General features: G+C 46.2%; 1 protein-coding gene across 4 annotated transcripts; it reads left to right on the top strand.

The window, feature by feature from the left end:
• Positions 1-588: 588 nt before the first annotated feature.
• ZDHHC1 (zinc finger DHHC-type containing 1) lies at positions 589-20,570 on the top strand. Of its 4 annotated transcripts, XM_064670767.1 has the most exons (13): positions 613-732; positions 1,614-1,708; positions 3,000-3,218; positions 4,524-4,575; positions 4,894-5,020; positions 5,626-5,727; positions 6,568-6,692; positions 7,031-7,189; positions 10,621-10,733; positions 16,329-16,414; positions 17,024-17,117; positions 17,786-17,894; positions 18,319-20,570. In XM_064670767.1, the coding sequence occupies exons 3-13, from the start codon at positions 3,000-3,002 to the stop codon at positions 18,594-18,596; spliced, it is 1,464 nt and encodes a 487-aa protein (XP_064526837.1). In that variant the 5' UTR covers positions 613-732; positions 1,614-1,708; the 3' UTR covers positions 18,597-20,570. The 4 variants fall into 4 exon arrangements, with proteins under 4 accessions (XP_064526836.1, XP_064526839.1, XP_064526838.1 ...); XM_064670766.1 differs by lacking the exon at positions 1,614-1,708 and having other exon boundaries at positions 589-732; XM_064670769.1 differs by lacking the exons at positions 1,614-1,708; positions 5,626-5,727 and having other exon boundaries at positions 589-732.
• The last annotated feature ends 2,165 nt before the right edge of the window (positions 20,571-22,735 follow it).

Below are 22,735 nucleotides of genomic sequence, written 5' to 3'. Positions count from 1 at the left end.
TGTGGATCCCTTCCAACTCATGATAATCTGTGATTCCATAATCCAGGCATCCCTGGGGTCCATCTTGGTGGAATTACTGACACCAGATGATGCTGGGAGAATTTCAAAGCAATGTCAAATGCTGCATTATCCCAGTAGCCCAGGGGATCCTTTATCTTTCCTAGACAACTCTATGCTTCCTAGAAGCAATCCATACTTCCATGTCCTTTAATTTGCTTTACCTAAACACAAACCACTCCAGTAAAATTCTGCGATCTCATTTACATCTCAGTGTAAATCTGAATATATATATTAACAAAAATAATATGCTTCCATGTGATAAAGACTACTTGACATAATAGGGAAGGGAATTTTCCAGGAGCAGAGTGGCTTTGGCTCACAACCAGTCTCCACTGTTGGCTCCTAGGGCATCGCTAGGCATATGAAATGTCACCTCCTGGGAGGGTGGGGCGTGTCGTAGCCGGGATTTCCCCGGGCGTGGGTCTCAGTGAGGACCCCACACCGGGACTGACGCGGGACGGAGCCTCGCTCCTTCCTCCCGTGTCCCCGCGGAACGATCGCGCCCGGCGCCGTTTGGGCCCCGCGCGCCGCCGTAGCCGTTGCCATGGCGACGGGCCCAGCGGCCGGAGGAGGCGCCGGGAGCGGCCGTGGAGGCCTCGGCCGCGGGCCCCGCGCCCTGCCCGGGCATGAGGCGGGGGCGGGGCCGCTGCCAACCGCTTCTGCGGGGAGAAGGTGAGGCAAGGGAGGTGCTGGAGGTGCGGGAGGGGTTTACGCCGCTCTTACCAGAGCGGCTGCTCGGGAACCCGCTCGCCCGGCTCGGCCCCTGGTGCCTGCTCTGGTGACTGCCCCTGCGTACCGGTGCTTCTCTCTCTGTCTGCCCTGAGCACCCTGACAGTGACTTCATGCCTTGTTTTTTGTATTCAGCGTTTTCTGGAGCTGGGTAGAAAGGAGTGCTAGGCATACCCACAGCATAAAGGCACCCCATCGGGAGGGGGAGGCGGAGTGTCTGGACAAGGGGGAATGGCTTTGCACTGACAGAGGGCAGGGTCAGATTGGATAGTAGGAGGAAATTCTTGGCTGTGAGGGTGGTGAGGCCCTGGCACAGGTTGCCCAGAGAAGCTGTGGCTGCCCCATCCCTGGAAGTGTCCAAGGCCAGGTTGGACGGTGCTTGGAGCAACCTGGGATAGTGGAAGGTGTCCCTGCCCATGGCAAGGGGTGGAACAAGATGAGCTTTGAGGTCCCTTCCAACCCAAACCATTCTGTGATTCTCTGCTGCGTCCTCTTGGCACAGAGCTTTGTTTTTCATCAGTGCATCAACTACAAGCCATTGAGTTGTCAGGGAAAGGCAAGAGGAACTTTGCTCCTGAAATGGGACAAGCAAAGCCTTGCACATGGCTTTCTTCCTTCCTGAGAGCCTGTTACAGCCAGACTCTGCTCTGGGATGGCTGCAGCCATAGTGACAGCCCGGCCAGGAAGAAGCTTCAGTCATAGAGTTTGACAGAATTCTGTCCAATTGTACCAAAGTTTTGGGCATTAAATACCATAGTGTTAAAACCATCCATTGTCACAAAACAGCAAAATCTTGCAGCAGAACCTCCTCCTTTTTTTTTCAGGATCTCTGTGGGCCTGTTTCCCTAGCCAAGGTCTGATTAGGAGAAAGGAAAAACCTGGGGATTTCTTCAAATGATCTGAGCAGGTTTTGTATCAGGTAGCTCAAAGCGATGCACAAGAAAGTTTTCAACAACCTAATGAGAAAAAGATGGCATGATTGGAAACTGTTTCTCCTCAGCGATGAGGCAGTTGCCATGTAGCAATTTAAGCTATGAATGCAGGCAGACGCTGCTAATTACCTCAAAGGCTGCTTGTTGACAGGACTGTGCTGAGGAATATAAATTATGTTCTTTTCTATTCTTACTCACTCCTCTACCAGTTGACCCCAAAAGACGTTTCCAGCCCTTTGCCTGGGGCTGAAGGACTGTTGGCATACCAAGACTGGAATTGTCCTGCTCACTCTCAGCACGTTGCCATACTTGCTCTGTTCCAGCCCTGTGGCATTGCTCTGGCGTTAGAACCATTATCAGAAACACCACAAGTGAGCCAGAGTCCTCCTCCTTTTCTTTCAATGCTCTCACATGCAAGTTAATCAGACTAATTGAAGTTGTTTATCGTGTGAGTTGTTAATTCCACATCCTCTTTAGTTACTAAGGAAGGGTGGGAGCGGTGCAGAGGTACCACAAGTCGGCCCAGGTCAAGCAGAGCTTCTCAGTGCTGGTTTTGTGGTGCTGCCCCAGACCTGCTGCCTGCTTTGCTCTCCCTGGTATCTCTTGCACCTGAGTTTTCTGTGAAGCAGAGCAGCCCAACTCTCTCTTGTTAGAAACTCCTCCCAGCTCTGTGGCAAGTGAAAAGCAGCAACTAATAATCCAACACAAACCAAAAAAAAAAGGAGAAAGTGCCTCTGAGCTCAGAGCTGTTGTGCAGTCAAAAATTGTAAGCATCTGGAACTTTCCAGGTTATGGTTCATAACTCATCTTTGCACCTGTCTGCACGACCTGGCAGGGAGACCTGGCATCTCTGAGACAGGTGAAAGTGTTTGTTCTGACATCCTCCAGGCATCATCTGACAGGAACACATCCCCAGGCCACAACATATCATACTGTCCCTCCAGGCTGCCTCCAAAATACCCTCTTTGCTCTTTTTACTCCATTTAGGTCTGGAGCCATTCAAAGACTGGCAAAACCTGCGAGTTTCCCTTAGCTGCAAATTTGGGATATGGTGGTTTCACGCAGACAGCAGCACTTGCTTTTAGCCTGTGAAATTGTTTTTACCCTTTTGTTCCTAGTGATCACAAATCCACCATGCAGAGAGAAGTCTCTCCTCAGATGTGTCATCATTTTAGTCTCTCTAACTTGGTCCACCTTGTAGCATGTGGCCAGCACCAAGGCTGGGGCACAATATGTTTGTATCACGTCCTTTTTGCTTTCCATTTTTGATTTCTGTAGATGAATATCTGCAACAAACCTCATAATAAGATAGCTCCAGAGGATTTGGGTGAAGCTGTCCCCGAGGTGCAGGTCCAACGTGCTCGAAGAAATGGCTGGAGCTGGCCACTGCACCTGTTCCAGATCATTGCCTGGCTGCTGTACCTCTTCTTTGCTCTGGTTGGCTTTGGAATCCTGGTTCCTCTCCTGCCCCGCCACTGGCTGCCCGCTGGCTATATCGTATCCTTTGGTCAAGAGGAGAACAAGGGCTGTAATAAACTGTCAGTGGGGGTTTTTTAACAGCAGTTAGCATAGGAAGCACAGGAGAAAGCAGCTGGACCAGAATCTTCTTCTGAACGATAACCATCACCTTGTTCTTGTCCTGTCTATAAAAAACAGTTATTTTGAAATCCTCACTTTAGGTCACCGGTATTCTGAGGTTTGAATTTAGTACTTAACAGCCTGGTGAGGGTTTATAATTTGTGAGCAAGTGTTGGCTTTTCTCATCTTTCTGGCAGCATCTTCCTGGTGAAAATAAAATTGACTAAGTGGCTCAGTGACACTTTGTGCTTGCTTAGCCAGAACCAGATAACCAAGAAATATTACTGAGAGAATCCTAGGAAAAGTTCTGAAGAGATGGGATGTGCATCTTACATCATTTATACATCTGATTTCTGTTGGTCTATGAGTCTTTGATATGTTTGGGATGATTTTACTTATCATTGTTTTAGTTATATCTGTGTGATTTAGGCATTAATGTCATTAGCTCACAATGGTCTTACATGTACTTAGCTTACCCAAATCCTTGGTACTATCACAGCTCAAACCTCATGAATTTGTCTACCAAATATCTTCATAATGCAATCTAAAGTCATTCTAATTCAACAGATTAATGTATCCCAAAGTTTTACTTCCAGTTAATAAAGCACTAATGTCTCTTTTGTGTCAAAGGCAAATCCCTTCCCATTCTGCTACACCAGCCATCAGAGCTCCAGTCAGCTGGACCTCTCAAAGACCTCAATTTTTTTCCTTACTACATTGCTCTGTTTTCCATAGGCCTTGATATGATCAGTGGTGTGCACATCTGGGTGTAACCAGAAGGTTTATTTTTGCACACATGCTTATTTAGCTGCAGTGTATTGAAAAGCAAACCCTTGAGCACAGGGGTACTCCAGGCATGCAGGGTTGCTGCTTTGCATTTGCATATTCATATGTATTTGTATGTTCTTTCCCAATATCAGCAGCTACTTCAGGTGTCTGATCAAAATAAGCCTAAAACATATTTGTTCTGACTTGGTACTGCATTTTGAAACAAGAATCCAAACATGTAATGTTTCAAGGAGCAATGACAAATCCTGAATCCTGGCTGTAAATTGTGTAGGAGCCTACTCTAAAGGGGTGCTCCTCTTTCTTGGAATTCTGGCTAAGAAAAAGGGAAGCAAGGTGATCAATACTAGTTCCTTGATGTGACTTTTGTTTTTTCCTTCTTGGAATTTGGTCTTGTGAAGGGGCATGTGCACAACCTTAACCACTCTCCTTTCCAAGGGGTCTGTACAGACTAAGAAATGTGGACCTGTGTCAGCAGGGTCAGATTCTGGTAAGTAAAGGTAACTCTTAAAAACTCCCTGTGCTGGGAATTCTATGAGGCAGCATAGTACACAATAAGGAAGATTGTTCCTGTAGATTTAGTTATCTTTTTCTGGAGGATATTTATTACAGTGCAAACATCTTTGTTAATAAACTGCTGCAATCACTTATATAGTGGTTTCCAATTCTAAGTCATTCCTCATCTATGTGGGCTTTGTGTATTAAGGATTAAAAGATAAATTTAAAAACATTAAATCCTTAACTGTGTACTTACTTCAGTGTCCAGGAGTGTGTTTTATCTACCATTTAGTTGTCCATCTTACTGCAGTCTCCATTGATCCTGCGGATGCAAATGTGCGAGAAAAAAACTATCTGGGGCCTCTGGCCACCTTCAATCGTAACCAGCATGCCCATGTCATTGAAAACCATCACTGCCATGTCTGTGACGTGGATGTGTAAGTATCTTTTCTTCCTATTTCTCTGTCTTCTTTGCCTTTGCACTTCACCATTAGTCTGTAATGTCAGACTGAACGGTTGAAACGGAGCCCCTGCAGCGCGAGCTCAGCTTCATCCCGTGGCAGGGGTCAGGTGGTTGGGTAGGCACCTACTGTCGACTGTGTGCAGGGTTCTGTGTTTTATTTCATTGCTCACGTGTTGTGTGGAGAGGGCTGTTGTGTTCTGTGTTACCTGGGTGTTGGTGTTTGACCTAACAGTGTGTAACAGTGTGTGTGTGTGTGCTTGTATCTGGCTGTATGCTAATAAGGTATCAGGAAATGCTTGAAGGGCAGGCATTAAGATCAAGCTTTGTAGAACTGCTGAAGGGATTCAAATCAGAAATCAACAATTTCCAGTTTAGAAATCATGCAGTGCACTGCAAGGCAAATTTGGTAGTGTTTGGGATTGTGGTCCGGTGAGTTTGGGAGCTGAAGTGCTCTTGATGCAGAAGGATTTCACACTATTACCAGGATCTCTGCTGCTGTATCTCCCCTGTGTTTGTGTCACTGGAAAGTCATGGTAATGAGCTGGTGCTGCCATGCTAATGCCACCCTTTCTTTGGCAGGAGTGCCAAGTCAAAGCACTGTGGAACTTGCAACAAGTGTGTATGTGGCTTTGATCATCACTGCAAATGGCTCAACAACTGTGTGGGAGAGAGGAATTACTGGTAGGAGCCTGGCGTTGTGACAGGAGCAAAACACTGCATCAGTAATGTCACTCCTTCTCTTCCCAAGCTTCTCCTGCATCTCAGTCCAGTCTGTACTCAGCCACACAGAACCACTTTTCTTTCAGTTTCTGGCTGAGTAAAATCAGTCATGAGAAAATTAGGTGGAAAATACAAGCATGATTATGATATTCAAATAACCAGGGATAAAATCCCAACCATTAGAATTTTGTAACTGAACATCTATGAGTAAAAACAGAGGACATACTCTTATTCTTTGCTATTAGAAAAAGCTTACAGGATGTTAATTGGGTGTCCTTAATGTTTCTGAGAGCTGGAGTGGGAACAGAACCATGATCATGCTGTTCCAATCTGAAACCACCTGCATCCAGATTGTGTGCTTTCCCTACAAGACCTGCCAGCTGGCAGGATTCACAGCAGCATATAGACACCTCTAATCCATGCCAGGTTTCAGATAAGAATAAGCAGACTATCACTGATGCTTCTCAGTTTACTTTCCCGCCCTAAAACCCTGTGGAGAGCAAAGTGTTGCTGCTGCTGGGTGCCACGTTTCACTGCCTTCAGATTTTGTGCAGGGAGCTCTTTGTCTGTCCTAGATATACTTGAGTGTTTTGTAACCACAGCTGCTCTAAAGGGTCACAGTTTAGTCCCTCAGGGTAACAAAAAATAAGTCAGACTGTTCACCAGTATCTATCATAAGTGTAAGAAAGCGTGACAGTAATTTGAGACAGCTGTCTTTATCTCCATCTTTATTAGAGTCTGGGATATTGAATTGTATGTGTGATGTTATTGAAGCCACTGAGACCTCTCCCCTTCTTGCAGGCTTTTTTTGAATAGTGTTCTGTCTGCCATCCTGGGCCTGGGGCTTCTGCTGCTCGTTGCTTTCTACGTCTTTGTGGAGTTCTTCGTCGACCCCACGATGCTCCGCTCCGACCACCACTTTGATGGTACTGCAGGGCTTCAGTTGAGCATCCTGTGAACCAGCCAGCATATCTCCATATGGGTTTGGGTTCTGTGGGCTCTTCCACTCAGGAGGAACTCCATTCCTACTCTGTCTATTTTATGTTTCTGTTAGAGTATCTCTGCTCAGCTGGATGGAGTGTCTTTCCTTACAGAGCTAACTGCTCTTCCTAAATTCCCCACAGGCACCAGATTTCTTAGGCCTCCAGTGCACAGTGGGTCTGCAGCTACTTTTGAGTTAACGAGATTTCCAGCTGTAAAGTTTAGTTAAAGATATTTCCTACCTGGACAATCCATTTAACCTCCAATTCCCTTTGTTTTACAGCTCTAAGGAACCACATGGACCGCTGGCTTGTGTTTCTTCCTGCATCTCCTGTTGAGACCAAGGCACCTGCCATTTTGGTCACAGCTGGGATTTTTATTCTTCTGAGCCTGGTGACCGTGATCCTGCTGGGCCACCTCTTGACCTTTCACATTTATCTCTGTAGGTGTTATGTTCCTGTCATCTGCATCCCTATTTTGTTTTCATTTTATTAGCTTCTACTCATCCTGCATTCATTCTGTGTTCACCCCTGTCACAAATAGACACACATTGTGCAAGATTGCCATTGGAAAGGTAGAAAATTGGGGGTTAACATCATACTTCTGAGTTCAGTACCAGGTAGGCTTATCAGTGCATATGTAAGGTGAGGCTTGCATTGGGCCTTTGCATTCATCTTTGAGCTGTGTTGTCTTGGAACTGAAGCACGTGGGAGAGGATTGGAGAGACCGGGTGGGATGAAGTGGTCAATCCTGGCATGGTCCCAGCAATGGCAGATTCAGATTGACTCTGCATATGGGCTCTGTGATTCTCCTCACTGTACCTTGGGTGTGTGAGAGAGCCTGTTTCTCCCTTATCCCAGAGAAATGTGGATGTTCTGAGCTGAATTTCTAATAGGAGCCCTGACATCCAGGCCAAGGTCGCTTTATGGAACTTGTACCATATTGACACAAGACTTGTGGAATTCAGGGGAAGAGGCTTTCAGAAAGGCTTCTCTTTAGATCTCCTGGTTGTTGCTCTGTCAAGAAGGGGTATTTATATTTGTTTATGTACAGATGGGCATCAAAAACCTTTTTTCAGTCACCGTCTAAAATGAAGCCAATGCTTTTTGGCTGCTGACGAAAGTCGTGATGGGAAAAGATCTTACGCTTGTATTAGATGGTGGTGCCAAAACTAGGGAAGGAGGGATGTGGTGGAAGAGAAGTGAAGGACGGCAGTTACAGAGGATCCTTGGATGGATTTTCAGGGTCTCAGTTAACATCTGTGCAGGTGCCAACACAAACTAGGTCAGCACAAACCAGCGCGGCTCCAGAAGCAAACCAGCTGCAGTGCTGAAGTGCAGCATTCGATGGGTGAGTGCTCCTCAGCTGGCACGGATGTTACAGTCAGTGAGGACACCATCCTTTTCCTTCTAGAGCCTCTCTGAGCTTGATTTAAATTTGGTCATGCTGCAATTTTGCTTTCTTGGTGGAATTGACTGTTGGCTTTGCTGGGCTAGTGGCGATACCCGGGGATTCAAAAGGTTGATCTCTAGAACCGTGGAAAGACAAAAAGCATATCAAAGCTGGGACCACTCCAGTGAGGTTTCTTCTGGATGAAAAAGGATTATTCGGTTTAGTTCTGAGCAGTATTTGTCCTGTCCTTGTGCACAGCTTCCACCAGAGGGTGCTCCGTGCCTGGGATAGAGACCTGCTTTCTCTGCCAGAAACCTGCGTGCGCGCCACGCGCAGCTCTGCTCCGGGTTTCAGGGGATTTTTGGTTTCTCTTGTCTTGGGGTGATTCTTTATCCTCTTTCAGAATCAATTTTGAGCCAAATTAACTTTTACTTTTGGCCCAATTTAAAATTAATTAATTAATTAAATTATTGTTAATTTTTGGTAATGTTTTGTTACGTTAAAATCTGCTGCTCTAATGAAACCGGTTCCAGCTGTGCAGAATGTAGTAAGTCCTTGCTTTGAAGGAGGAGTGTTACTATACTGAAACCTATATTTTGTGCTACATTTGAGTATGCATTGCACTTACAACTGCATTTAACTTAAAACCTGGATTTCAGGGAGATAGACAAAGTATGTCTGGTTTAATTCCTCTTATTTCACATCTGTAGTTGTCAATAGTCTCCTCTGAATGCTTTAAGGTAGACAGTGTTTTAATGAACTGTCTACCCTCTTTTGGGACTAGAAGTACAGTTTACCAATTGAAATTTAATTACTTTTCATAAGTATTTTTTCATAAGCCTTTTTGGTTTTAAATAATTTAATTACAGAAAGAAAATAGCATCCCTGTGAGTGGTAATGCCCTTAGGCTTTGCATAAAAAAAACTGGCTGAAGTCAGGTATGACTTTGAAAATTTAGAATCTAGTTTTGTTACAAGCACAGCGGAAATTTCAGAGTTACTGTCCTGATTTTAATTACTCACGGTGATCACTCCAAAGGAAGCATGTAGTTTATTCTCCAGATAGTAGGTCCATGTGTATTAAAAATTACTAGTCTTGATTCAGACTCAGTTCTAAAGGCATTCAGTGAAGCACAGCACTTCACAAACTTGGAGGGAGAATATATTTTTTCTTCAATACTAAGAGGCCAGTAGTCAGCAGAATAAAAAGAAAAAGTAGTAGGGAATATAGGAAGGGAATATAGGAAAGAATATGTGGCTTTTCACAGGCTGTGATTATATGTTGTGTGTTATGTGCTGCAATCTTATCTGACCAAGAAGTGCAGTATTTTAACTAAAAAGTTACACAGTAAGTACTCAGAAACCAACGAACTCTAAATTAAAAATGGTTTATAGCCCTTTGCTTGTGAAGCAATATTCTGTTTCTCAAAAAAAGCAAACGGTGCCATTCTAGGAGCACTTGCCAGCACTCTGCACTGTCCCCATCAAGTGCATTTGCTAATCACTTGGCTGCAGACTCACATTCATCTCTCTGTGCTCTGTCTTCCTGGCCAAATGGATCCTGAATTTTTATTTCTTCATAAGGTGATTGCTTTAGCAGAGGGGCACCTTCTCCTCTGCTCTCCCCCATTTTCCTGTGAAGTAGTCCTCTGCTCCTCTGGCTTTGAGGGATAAGATATTACTGATATCTTCAGTGTCTTCAGGCAGAGGAAGGATTTTAGTCCGGATGTCCCACATCCCATGGATTTGCCTTAACTGCTGTGCTTCTGTGAAAAGGAGGAATAACTATCAGGCTGTGCAGTAAAAATCTTGAGCATCCATTTCTGGATTTTGTTCTCTAAAAATACTTACCACAGCAGGGTCATTATGGTAGGAATGTCTGAGTTTTGGACCCTGATAAGATTTTGGGTCTCACGAAGAAACCAAGCTGCTCAGAAATGTCACGTGCTTTTGGTCATTTGTGGAAGCAGATGTGTTTGTGTGGGGGACCTTAAGAGCACATAAACTCCGGGACATGTGAGCTCTGGGCACATCTGTTTGGCACGAGGCAGGCTGTGCATTGGATGCTCACTGGTTTGCACATTAAGTGCCTCAATCTCTACAGGACACAGTAACCTGAGCAATTTCTTTCCCCCATTTAGCATCACATACCTTCTGATTGCTCACCAAGCTATTCATACCTGTTGGGTATGAATAATGGATTTGCTCTGAAATGAGCTGAACAAATTACTGCAGTCTAGAAGGCTGTACCATCATGTGGTGAAGAGCAGTGGGACTGTGAGGAAGCATTGTGATGATGACAGTAAAGGATATAGTAAGACGCATAAAAGATATAATACAGCACACAGGTACTTTTGGCTTAGAGTATCCATCCTCTTGTGTTTATAGTTACCATTGGATTGTGTGGTTATTCAGGCTGTTTGTGTAAGTGCAATGAGGAGTGGCCTTTCCTGTGCTGACAGATTTCTTTCTTTCCTCCCAGTGTGGCACAAGCTGACGACGTATGAGTACATCCTGCAGCAGCGGCCACAGCAAGAGGCAGAAAAAGTGGACAAGCAACAGGAGCCTTGTTCCTCCCAAGTGAGGCCCAGTCAGGTACTCATCCTGCTTTCAGTCCATTTCTCAAAACCAGCCTCACTTGTCCTCAGTGTAAAGGTTGCTTCACTTTTCTGAGCTCCAGATTTTAAAGGCAGTTGCCAGAGATAAGACTTTAGAGGTACTTTGATGGGGTTGAGTAGGATGTGAGAGAGTGTAAGGCCTGTAATTCGATGAACACTTTAGGCATAAGCAAGCACTTCTTTCAAAGGAATCAATCCCACCCACTCTCTTCCTCCACCACTTGTTTTGGGCCCTACAGTGTCTCATCTCCTCTGCCAGCACAGCTGTTCGTTAGAACAGGGTGGGGAAACTCATCTGAGTAACAGTAAAGTTATTAAAAAAATAGTTGAGCTGGCCCAGCTCCCTCCCATTTGGTTCACCAAGCAGTCACATAAATGCCTGGCTCAGCACGAAGGAGGGTGACTGAAGAGTGGGAAGAATCCTTTCCCTGAAAAGGACAGGACCAGCTGTTTAGGTGGCAGAGCACATCTTGGTTGCCTGTGGGAACAGTATCCCAGGTCATGGCTGCAAGTGAGACCAGCTCTAAGGCTGGAGAAACTAATCATGGAGCAGCTGATCAGCCCAATAATTTAACCATCTTCAAAGTGAAAAGGACACCAGTCATTCAGAAATGACCCAGATATCTGCTTTTCTTTGAATTGAGACTACATAGTGATAAGGGTCCTTGTGATTACCATGATGTTGATCTGTATCTCTGTAAAAAGAGTTCTACAAGCTCTTTAATGCTGCTGCACTCTGCAGAGGCAGATATACCCTGCTCTGAATTGGGAGGTTCAGTACAATTTATTTTGCTACAAGGCAAAATAAATTATTGGATTAGCTCAAATTTTGACCAGACAAACTATGTACTGGCTTTATCAGGGAGTTGAATTAGAAAATTCCAGAAATTCTTCTTAGTCTAAATTATTCTGTGATTCTCAGTCCTGTGTAACTTTTCACTTTATGCAAGTTACCTACTATACAACCAGTTTTACATTTCATAAGAAATTAATTAAATCCAAGCTTCATCCATGTATCATGGGTAGAAATACTGGGATCTCTCTAGACTCATCCATGGTTTCTCCCTATCAAAGCAAAGGGGAAAGTCAGCTAATTCAGTTTTGTATAATATGGAGTCCCTAGCTTTTCATATATATTTTTTTTTAGTTGTTTTGGAAAAGTTGAACTTTCAGTTTAAACAGAGGTTTCCATAACAACAAAAATATTTGGCACTTTGTTTCATAGAGCTTTGCTTACTATGAAAATTAAAACAATAATAAAGCATTAGCTCTAATCATCTAGTTACTGAATATTAATCAATACCAAAAATGTGTTTGAACAGGGGTGAACTTCACGTGTGTGTGCACATTTGGGATGCAACCTTTCAGTGGTGTTCTCCTGTTTGCACTGGTGCTTCTCTAGATATGTGTGAATATGGTTAATTTGGAGCAGCAAGCCTGGAAGGAGCAGGGTGAAAAGGAGTTCGGTGTTTCAGGGCTGCAGTCCTTGGGGAACAAGAAAGACTGGATGATGCCCAGTAACATTGTTAAAAAAAATGTTAACCCACCAGATTTTCCTTGTTTCTTACATAGCAACCAGAGATAAACACAAACAAATAGAGTGGAGTAGGAGGACACCAAGTGACTTGCCTTTTGTAAGCTATGTTGAATGCAGCCTTCTTTAGCTTGAACACAGCAGCCCTTTGTAATTGATCCAACGTGTTGTGAGCATAAAATGGAAATCATCCTCTTCCCGCTTTTGTCTGAACTGCTCATTCATTTTAGGGACTAAGAAGAAACATGCATTTCCCCTTTAATCCCTGTTTTTGAGCCTTATTCCAGCTTTGGTGTTGGTTTTGGCTTCAGTTTTCCATGTTGGTCTGTAGTTAAGTCTTTGGCTATGTTCAGGTTAGAGGATTCTTGTTCAGGTTAAAGGATTCTTATGTACTTGTAGAATCCTTCTCAGAACATGCACAAAGCCAAAGCCCTAATTTTGCACACTTAAGGGGTTCAGGTGTCACAGAAAATGCAAACCAGTTGGACACATTGAGCCTTCCTCTGTTACTGTACCCAAAGCAGGATGTGCAAGTAACGATTTTTTCTGTAGGCTGTTGCATAGCATTCCAAAAAAAATACAAAGTAAACCAAAACTGATGCTTTAATGCACAATTGCATTCATGCCAGGGAGCTGGCTTTCATGAGGCCAGCTGGGATGTGATTCTTCTCACATTCCTAAAGCTTTGAACTTGCTTTGGACACTGACTCAGGCTGGTGAGGGTTGATTTTTAAATAATAGACGCAGATTTTACTCAGCTTCCCTCAAATTTTCAGCATTGTTTCTTTCTTCCAGTGTTGCCTTAAGATGAACCTTGTCTTCACTCTCATCCTCAGAGATCCACTTTCCCTGGGACAAGAGCGATTTTTTTCCAGTTCAATTCTGCCTCCCCTCCAGGCAGACAGCACTTCAGGGCATTTGCTGTCACTGAAGTGGTTGATAAGGGCAGCTGCAGCAGGCAAGGGAGCTGAATTCATCATGAGCTTGTAACCATGGTCCTGGGGGTGGACACAGCTGGTGTTTGGTGAGCAGGGCCAGGGTTTGCCCGGTGGTCTGTCCATCCCGCAGTCTGTTTCCAGCAGGACTAACAGCTGAATCCGAACAACCCAGCTGCAAAGAGTGGCTTGTCTTGGTGCTGCAGTGGAAGGATTCTGGCTGTCCTGCTGATGCCTGAGAGCAGAAGGAGGCTTGGACTCTGCTGTGGCTGTAGTTTCTGTCACACTGAGAGAACACTGTATTTTCTACTGAGCGAATCTGCTTCCATTTGTTTCCACTACTCAGCTTTAGTGGGGTACTTTCATTTATGTGGCTGCTTTGGTGATATATTATTTATAGAAGGCTAAAATGAACAAAATGGATTTTAAAAAGGCTCTTTCATTCCCTGCTTGGAAAGAAATTGTTCATGTTATTCTCGAGATGAATCATTTATTAATCTCCCTCACAGTGCTGGTCCTGCAGTCCTGTTTGTGCACTGTGGACATTGAGCCCTGATTGTTTTCAGTTACTCTGCACACTGGGATGTCTCCTGCTACAGCTCCCTTCAACCACGACCTGCTTCCCTCTGAAAACACCTGTGCAATCACAGAGACACAAGACTGTGTCTGGTCTCCTTCACTTGTGACTCAGGTGCATGAGGCCTGAATGTAAATCGTGATTGTAAATGCCCCCAAGGAGCTTTGAGGAGACATTTGTGCACATTTGGTGTTCAGTCAATGGTCAGCAATGATCTGACTTGAGTTACAAGTTCTATGTGAAATACATGTAGTAAATTTTTGAGGATTATTAATCTTGCACTTGCAGAAAATCCTACCTGTAATAGATCTAAATAGCATAATTCTCAAATCAGAAACTCCTAATAGTTGCAATTGCTAAACCAGTTCCCTTCAAATTTTATGTTGCCATCTATAAAACAGCTGCAAACTCCTCTCCACCTCTTTCTTTTTTCTTTCCAAGACCAGTCAAACACAGAGCATGTTAACAAAATGCAGCAATTCTGAAGTCTTTCCAGTTTGGCAACTCTCTTATCTAACAATTGCACGAGTACAGAGACTCCAGACGTTGATGCCAAGATGTTTGAAAGGAACTAGTGGTTTTGGAAGTGTCTCTGCTGCATGGGGAGAAGGCTGGCCAAAGGGGATCAGACCAGTGTGCTGGCTCTGACACTGGCCAGCTCTGACTGCTGAGACAGAGTATTCTCTCCCAGCACTCAGCAGGGTGTGTTAGGGGCTTCTGGAGCACAGAGCTTCAAACAGCTTTGTATCTGCTGGTTTCTCACATGAACCTTTCTCACTTCTTGAGTCCATGTCACATTTAGCACCTGCAGCACCCTATGGCAGTGAGTGCTGCAGCTTATTTCCACGCTGTGTCAGAAATGCAGCCTTTCTTCTGTTTCTTTTGAAACTACTACCTGATTTTTTTTCATTTGATGCTCTCTAAGTGCTGTGTTAGAGAGCTGCTAAACAATTGTTCCCCATAGGCTTTCTCCACTGATATCTGCCCTGAGTATTCCCTCTTCTGACTGAAGAAGCCTGGTCCATCAGCTGTTTCTTGTACAGAAACTGCTCAGTCCCTCTCATTGTCACTGTTCTCTGTACCTTCTTCCTGGTCTTCTGTGGTGAAAGATGCTGGAACACTATAAAGAATCCAGTGTCCAGGCTTTCGATGAATTTATCCAGTAACATGAAGCTATTTTCTATTTCTCCTTTTATTTGCCTTTCCTTTTTATCCCTAACATCTGAAATGATTTCTTGGCTGCCACTGAACGTGCAGCTTCAGGGATTGTTTTCTATTTCAGAGACTGTGGCTCTGTCCATAAAATTTGCCCTGCTTTCCCCACGTGCATCACTTTCCATCTTTACCTCTAGCAACATTGATTTTTGTGTGCCATTTTCTCACCCTGTAATTCAGGGTTACAAGGTTCTTCCGCAGCTCTTTGCGGCTGACTTTCATTTTTAATGCCTTACATCAGGCAGTGTCATCACCAGGCTTCTCACTGCTCTGCTCTTTTGTTGGTTGTTTATGAATTTGGTGAAGTGCAGAGGCCCTGGATCTCTCAGGAACCCATTTGGGGGATGTCCAACTCTGACTTCATTTTCTCAAATTTGCTGATCAGGCTGTTCAGAAAAATAGGTCTTCATGAGCTTGTTCAAGCTATTTTTGAAGCTAATGCCTGTCACATTTTAAATCCCTCCCTCTTTACCACCTGAAAGTTACCTTAAAATGAGTGCTTTATAATAACTGGATGCTAAAATGCTTAAGAGGAAATTGTCCTGCTGGTTATTCAAGTTTAAGAGGAGCTGATAAGTAGTGTCAGGGTTCTTCTGAGCATGGTTTATCCTTTTTGATAACAGGGCTTCGTGGCCTGCATCCCTTGGTACTCTGACCATCTCAACTGGGTCCTTTTGAGGGAGAATTGGAGTCCTTTTCTGTAATGCAAACACTTGGATTTAGGAGGCTCATTTACTGAATCTTCTTATACGTATCTGAAAATATGCAATTTTCATGTTCATTGTGGCATTACTTTGAGTTCAGCTGTACCTGAGGCAAATATTCAGTGTATCACATGCTTTTTTTAAAAAACAGCAGTTATCAGTCATACAGGATCATACAAGAAACAGCAAATCTTTGTTTTTCCTGTATGTTTCATGCTTTCATCTTCCTCACCATTTTACATTTAAAAGATGTTTTTTGCATTCACTGAGTAGTTCCTCGGATTGAACTGTGTAACTAATGGAGGCTTTAAGTGGTATTTTGAATGTGGTCCCAAGAAATGACTAAGCTGATCTCTCTAAGTGTGATTTGGTTTTGAGTCACACAAAATACTGCCTGGACTAAATGAACGAATCAGGGACTTCTAATTGTGTCGGTCTTGGTTTTCCATCTTCTTAAGCAGCAGAGTCCTGCTGAGTTTCAGCTGTGCTACCTGTAAGGGTGGCAGAAAATGTATGTCATGAGGAGAAAGGAGACATCTAGTGAAAATCCCTCTTCTCCATTCTGTGTCCATATTAGTCTGAAAATGTTAATTTTTTTTTTTTCCAGGAAGCAGACTTATTGTCTGGTAACCCTGGCTATACAGACCCTGGAATTCAAGCAGTGGAATTCTCAACAGTAACTTCAGGAAAAGGGTGAGAAGAGTCTCCCAGCAGTGTGTATGATGAATGGGAAATTGTCATCAAGGTCACTGATGGACCCTAAGACAAAAATACTTAGGAGGATAGGGAGCCACCAGTATTTTGACCAAGACACAGTGAAATCTTTGAGTTCCAAGAGGGGGTAAATACTTGCTTTCCTTTCCCTGGGAAAATATCATTCCTAGAATACTCTATTAATGTTGTTTTACAGTAAATATTTTATATCAAAGTGGTTTCTATTAATTGTTTTATGTTAAAATTACTTTGAAGCTGCCTGATTTGTCCTGTAACTCCTGTATGTGCTCATTATAGTTACATGATTTCAGGTTGTCAAGAGATGCAAAGTTTATAACACAGGCAAGCACTCATGGGAAAAGGAGATCTTTGTCTCTTAATTAATCCTTGCCTGTTAACTTGTGTCCCTGGGAATTTCCTTCATATTTGGCACAGCTGTGGAGGAAAAGCTCCCCTGCAGTTTTGCTGGGAATGCTGTGCAAGGCAGGGGAGGCTTCAGTCAGGCTGATGTCTACATGCAAGCAACGAGGGAATCAGAGTTAAGTCCTGTCTTAGGGACTCACCTGGTGTGTCTGCTGTGTGTTTTAGCTTTCCAAAGCTCTACGTCCACAGCAAAGAAGGTGACCCTGAGCAGAGCTCCTCCCCAGACCCCCCAGCTCTTCGCTTTGCAGTCCCTTCTCAGGTAAGCAGGACCTGCTACACCCCAAACCTCTGCTGCTGACAATCCACCGAGGTGCAGGGGCAGACACTCACTCCAGTGCAGGCTGTCCTTACCCCCTGCTCACACAGGGCATGAAGCTTGAGCCTATGAAACAGCTGTCCAAAGTCCTTGGACTGTGCTCCTGATATTCATGTATCTGCATCCAGATGCTCTCCCCTCTTGCTCAAATGGCAGATGGTGGTGCTCTTCCCCTTTCCTCCAAGCTTATTGTCAAAATCTTGTCATCTACATGATAAGAAAAACTGCTTTGCATCTGTACTTGTATTTTGGACAAGAACTGTCCCTCTCTTGGGATGTCCTGTGCTATGTGAGTTTTGGCCCCCTCTTCTAGTTTGGCTTTACCAATACAAGTGATCAGTGTCTGATAAACCCTCCAGCTGTATGAGACAACACACAGAGAATCACTGTATGCAGATAATGTGTGTGTTCATTCAATACCTGTTCTCTATCACTGCTTTATAGCAACTCAGTCTTAAACTATAAAATATTCTTGGACTTTGGTTATACCTAGTGCTCATTATTCAAAGTAGGAGGAATTAAAAAGAGGTAGTAAAGTAAAAAAACTGTCTGTCTCATTACTTTGGGCTGGTAAACTGACTTCTCCTCTCTTGGGCCTCTTGCTTTCACAGCAACAGAAGAAAAGAAGAAAGAAGATGCACAGAGCTTCTTCCTCAGCAGTGGACAGTGGATCTAAAGAACATGCTACACATCAGCCCTCCTTCCCAGATCCCCAGTCAGGTGAGAGTGCCCCACTCAGTTTCTCTGCTGAATTTTGTATAAATAGAGGCATGATTTTCTTTAACACTGGTGGATCAGCCACAGCAGAGTTCCTGGATTTGTTGATGTCTTTGTGCAGCTGAGAGATCTCTCTCAAGCTTTCTGCTCCCTTTATTTCCATCTGCAGAGTTCCCAGCCACAGCTGCTGCCACCTCACCTTGCCACAGCCTTCACCTCTTAGTGCCAGCTTCTCCTCTGAGAGCTGTTGTGCCCTCCAGCCTCATCAGCCTCATCCAGGCAGCAGGACCCCCAGCTGACTATCACTCAGAGTCTGCTGAGTCCATGGATGAGATTCCTGTGGCTCAGACTCGCCTTGGGAGCACAGCCCTTCAAGGGCCTCCTAAGAATAACTCAAGCAACTCTCAACATTATCCCTTGTCCACAGACAATCCCAGAGGTGACAGGAAGAAGAACCTGTATTCTGAGCACAAGGTAAAAAGGAGAGGCTGCCAGCAGGACAGACGCTTGGAACAAGACCTGGAACTTTTTCCTAAGGTTCCCGATGTGTTTGTAAGTAAGAGCAGTGGAGAACCTCTTGTCCCCCAGCTCCAGCCCAGGGAGAGCACAACCGAGCCTGACCACAGAAAATGCACCAGCAAGCAACGTGTGAGCAGACATGATCCATGCTCAAAGGACATAAGGACAAACACCACAGCGGCCTAGGGATCAGCATTCCAAAGCCACAGCCTTTGGGAACAGTGTTAGTATTGTGTAGAGGCCTAAGGGACTCATCCCTCACTGTGCATGTGCTGTCAGGCTGCAGTGGGACATTTCTCACCCTCAGCCAAAGGCAAGAGACAGCAAAAGGTGGCAAACCTGAGGCAGACCTGTTGCTCGAGAGAGTTCCAGTGCTTTCCTTAGGAAAGGTCCAACCCCTCCTGGCCCTCTGCACACTGGTACTGCAGGGACTTCCCAGGAGAGTGTGTGGGGAAGAACCAGGCTCCATCTCTGCTCTTCCCTGCACCCTGAAATCTGTGTTTCCCATCTGCCTAAACCCTGTCAGTCTTTGAATCATGCGCGGGGGCTTCAGCAGGTGGTCAGGGAGTAACCTCAGGATTGTCCCTTCCCTATACCGCTTTCCACTGTGCCCCCTCAAGCCAAGTCCACCACCAGCATGTTCTCTGGAAGGCAATGTAGTTTGACCTGCTCCCCCTTCCCAGCAGCCTGGGTTGCCCCACAGCGCAGCCTTCTCATATCAGAAGCTTTGGGATACAGCAAGTTCTGAAACCTTTCCATTTCCTGGGCTGCCAGATCTGCATTAGTGCCCAGTCAAGCCTGGAGTGTGTGTGGTGCAGAAGGATCCCACAGCAGACACTGGGGCACACAGCCAGTGCCTCGAGTCACAGCAGCCTGTGCTGGGGGTGAGAAGCAGGGATCTGTCTGGGCTGCTGTCCTGCAGCACCTCAGCTTTCCCTGCCCTCTTGGCTTCCCCAGGCAGCGTGCCCCGTTCCAAATTCCTGGCTGAGCACTGAGGCTGGGGCTTCCAGCAATCCCATATCTGCCTAGTATCCATCTAACCTCAGAGCCTGGGAGAGCAGTTATGCACAGATCCCAACAGGCCTTGCCACGGGCATGGGAGTGCCTGACATGATTTGTCACTTGGCAGCCGTGGCACGTGCACAGCCCTGGCACGGCCGGTGCCCTGAGTGGCAGTGGCTGATGTGACCAGTTGCACCATTTCCAGACAGGCCCCTGGTGCTGGTGAACAAACAGGGAAGAAATAGGAAAGAAAAGGAAGCCGGGGGAGTCTTCATCACCCTACCAAATCTTTGATGCATGGACAGCACAACTGACCCTTTGTCCAGACTACGGTGGGTGCAGGTGAGGGAAGGACAGGGCAGAGCAGGTTTGCTGTGTGAGGCAAGTGAAGGTGCTCTCCCCTCACCTGTCTCAATCTGCAAACACTTATCTGAAATGGTTCAGAGCAGGACAGGATGTCTGAGGACAAAGGCTCTTTGGGCACAGCCAACATGGGACAGGCAGGCTGGACTCCCAGCCTTGATGGGAGAGACCAGCCCCAGGGAGAAAGACTTGGGGGTGTTTTAAAGGGCTGCCTTACCACTGTTCTCTGTTGTCTGATTTTTGTCTCCTGAAAGAACTGGGATGAAGAGCCTTGACTCCTCATCGAATTACATGATCCATTGATCAGCAAAAGTGAAGTCTCATGTAGCTGTTGAAGTAATTTTGTGTCAGTTTGCAGGAAGGGCTGGCCTGTGGTCACCTTCCTTGCAGCTTCCCTTGCTGCTGTGGCTAGCAGTATCCACTGGCAGCGTGACCCTTTGGAAAAGCAGGTGAGTGTGGGTCCGGCCTTTGTGGACCAGCACATGTGGCACTGGGTGTCTGCAGAGACCAGGGCATCTGCTCACCAATGGGTCCTGGTTAGACAAAGTCCTTCCTCTTGTTTTTCCTCATGTCCACTGTCATCCAAGGAAACTCTGCAGCAACACTGGGCTCAGGGTTTTCCAAGGCCAGCTGTCCCTCCACCAGAAGGCATTGGTAATTCCTCTGCAGCAGGTGCCCCTGAGCAGACCTTGTGTGTTTTCTTAATCTCTGTCCATGCAGAACCAGTCCCAAAATCATGTACAGAGCTCTTTAGTAGCTCTGGCCACAATAAAATTTTCTATACTCTTTGCTAAACAGTTTCCTCATTTTTGCAGCCACTCCTGGATCTGCCCAGTCGATGTTCCCAACTGTTGGTTCACTTCTCCCTGAGCCCCTGATGTCCCAGCAGGGCTCAGCACCGTAACCAGTGTGGGGGTGACAGCAGTCCCCTCTCCTTAGGGCCCTGTGGATGTTACATAGGACTGCCTTCCCTGAGGGGTAAGGATCAGGGATCACCTTTTCCCAGAGGTGTGTAACCAGCCTGGTTTCTGTGCTGGAGCAGGGTGAGCACCAGGGGGAGGAGGCCCAACCAGCTCTGCATCGGGGTGCAGAAAGGTTGCTGTGCCCTTTGGGCTGAGGGGAGCTGGGTTTCCTGGTCTGTCAGATGTCCAGGGGAAGAAACCTCTGGCATGTTCTGAGGTGCCAGGTTTTGGGCTCAGTCTGGGAGGGAAGGGGATGTCCTACAGTTTGCTGGAACATGACCCTGTCCAGGAGCATGGGACTTACCCTGAGGTTCCCATTTAGTCCTCCCCTTCCCAGGCTCTGCTGCCCACTGCCCTACTGAGAACAGCACCAAATTCCTCTGTCACACACAGAGAGACCTGAGGAGGCTCTCTGCCCCCAGAGCCCCCAGCAAGCAGTGCAGAGCCCCATAAGCTCTGGGCTGTCCTGGTTCTGCCCAGCCTTGCAGGCTTTGTGAGGTGCAGGAGCCAAACACCTTTTTTTGGAGGCCAGTGGGATCCTGGGCAGGGAAGCCATCCTTCTGCTGCCTTCAGCTGGAACATTTTCTCTGCTCTACTGAATAACTCGAGGCTGCCAAACATTGCTGTGTCCATGTGTTGGAGCAGCTGGGTGCTTTGCCAAGAGCCAGGCTCCAGCAGGACGGGCTCTCAGCACTGCCAGCGTTGGACTCTGATCTCCTGAACCTCACAGGCAGCAGGCAGGACTGTGTGTGCCACATGGTGGTTTGAATTGGGCTGGGGTTTGTGTTTTTGCCACAACCACATCAAAGGAGGACTGTTGAAGATGCATAATGGGCACTCAAGAGTGAAGATGGTGAGGCTGAGATGGTTTTAGCTCCTGAGAGAATTGCACTCTCCTTCCCAACCTTGCTTCTGTTCTCTTGGGACTCTAATGCTGATAACCCCACAGGTTCAGATGCCAATGGTATTTCTGCTTTCCTGGATGAGGAAGGTCCACAGCAGACCTGTGGCAGCAAGCAGAAGGATAGAATCACATTAGGGTGCTGCTGCAGAGTCCAGCATGTGGGCAGAGTGGTCCTGGTCTCGACACCAGAGGATTGCAATGACTGCAAGGTACAGCCCCAGACCATTAGAGAGCTGGGTTAAGGTGAGAGCTTTAACTCCCCCTCACTGCAGAAACATTGAGGTCTGACATCCCCAAGCACCTCCTCCAGCACTAAATAAAAGGTTTTTGCCAGGGCATGAACTCTCCCATCAGCAGGAGGCAGCGCCCTGGACCAGCTGTTTCCACCACGAGACACTGTGGCTTTTTATTAGGAAGAAGCAATGATTTGCAGGATGACAGCTTTGCACAATCCTCTAAAATCCGAAGTTGTGGTCCCTGGCCACCCTCTGGCAGCTGTGTCAGGCCTTGCAGTGCCTGCTGTGAGCCTCCTGCCTTGGCATGGGATGAACGTCCTGCTTGCTTTCATCTTCGGGCCTGGCTCAAGTTTCTTTGTCTACCCTTTGAAGTCAAGGGGACCTTCCTTTGGGAAATGATTTTGTGTGAGTCCGTTCCTGCCCTTGCTTTTGACACGTCCCGAGAGCATCTCAATGAGCTGCCTTGAATTGCGGGGGGCGGGGGAAAGGAAGTTCCTGCCAGAGGATGGAGCTTTGCCCCCCTCCTGTGTGCCCGGTGCCGGTGGCACAGCCGGCACACGCAGAGAACACAGAGCACACACAGAGCACACACAGAGCACACAGAGCACACACAGCACACAGAGCACACACAGCACCCCGCGATCGCGCTGCTGGCAGCCGCAGCTAAGCCCTGCTGATGCCTTGTGGACACGCTGTTGCCGCGGTGACCGTACACAGATTGCACAACCTCCGAAACACTTCCCTCTGTTTTGTAGCAACTCGCGCTGGAGAAGCAGCGTTCCCGCATAACCTCATCCCACCCCAGACGCGGCCGAGCCAGCGACTCATTCCTGAAACGAGATGACTCCCGGGAGCCTG

Source organism: Pseudopipra pipra, chromosome 14, assembly GCF_036250125.1.
Source record: "Pseudopipra pipra isolate bDixPip1 chromosome 14, bDixPip1.hap1, whole genome shotgun sequence".
NCBI lineage: Eukaryota > Metazoa > Chordata > Aves > Passeriformes > Pipridae > Pseudopipra > Pseudopipra pipra.
This window is presented reverse-complemented; position numbering and strand designations above follow the sequence as displayed.

Excerpts from the sequence above, each read along its gene's own strand:
- ZDHHC1 (XM_064670766.1), top strand. The coding sequence starts at position 3,000 with ATGAATATCTGCAACAAACCTCATAATAAGATAGCTCCAGAGGATTTG. Across the intron at positions 4,576-4,893 it reads GTCAGCAGGGTCAGATTCTG|TCTCCATTGATCCTGCGGAT; the intron begins GTAAGTAAAGGT and ends ATCTTACTGCAG. Across the intron at positions 16,415-17,023 it reads ACAGTAACTTCAGGAAAAGG|CTTTCCAAAGCTCTACGTCC; the intron begins GTGAGAAGAGTC and ends TGTGTGTTTTAG.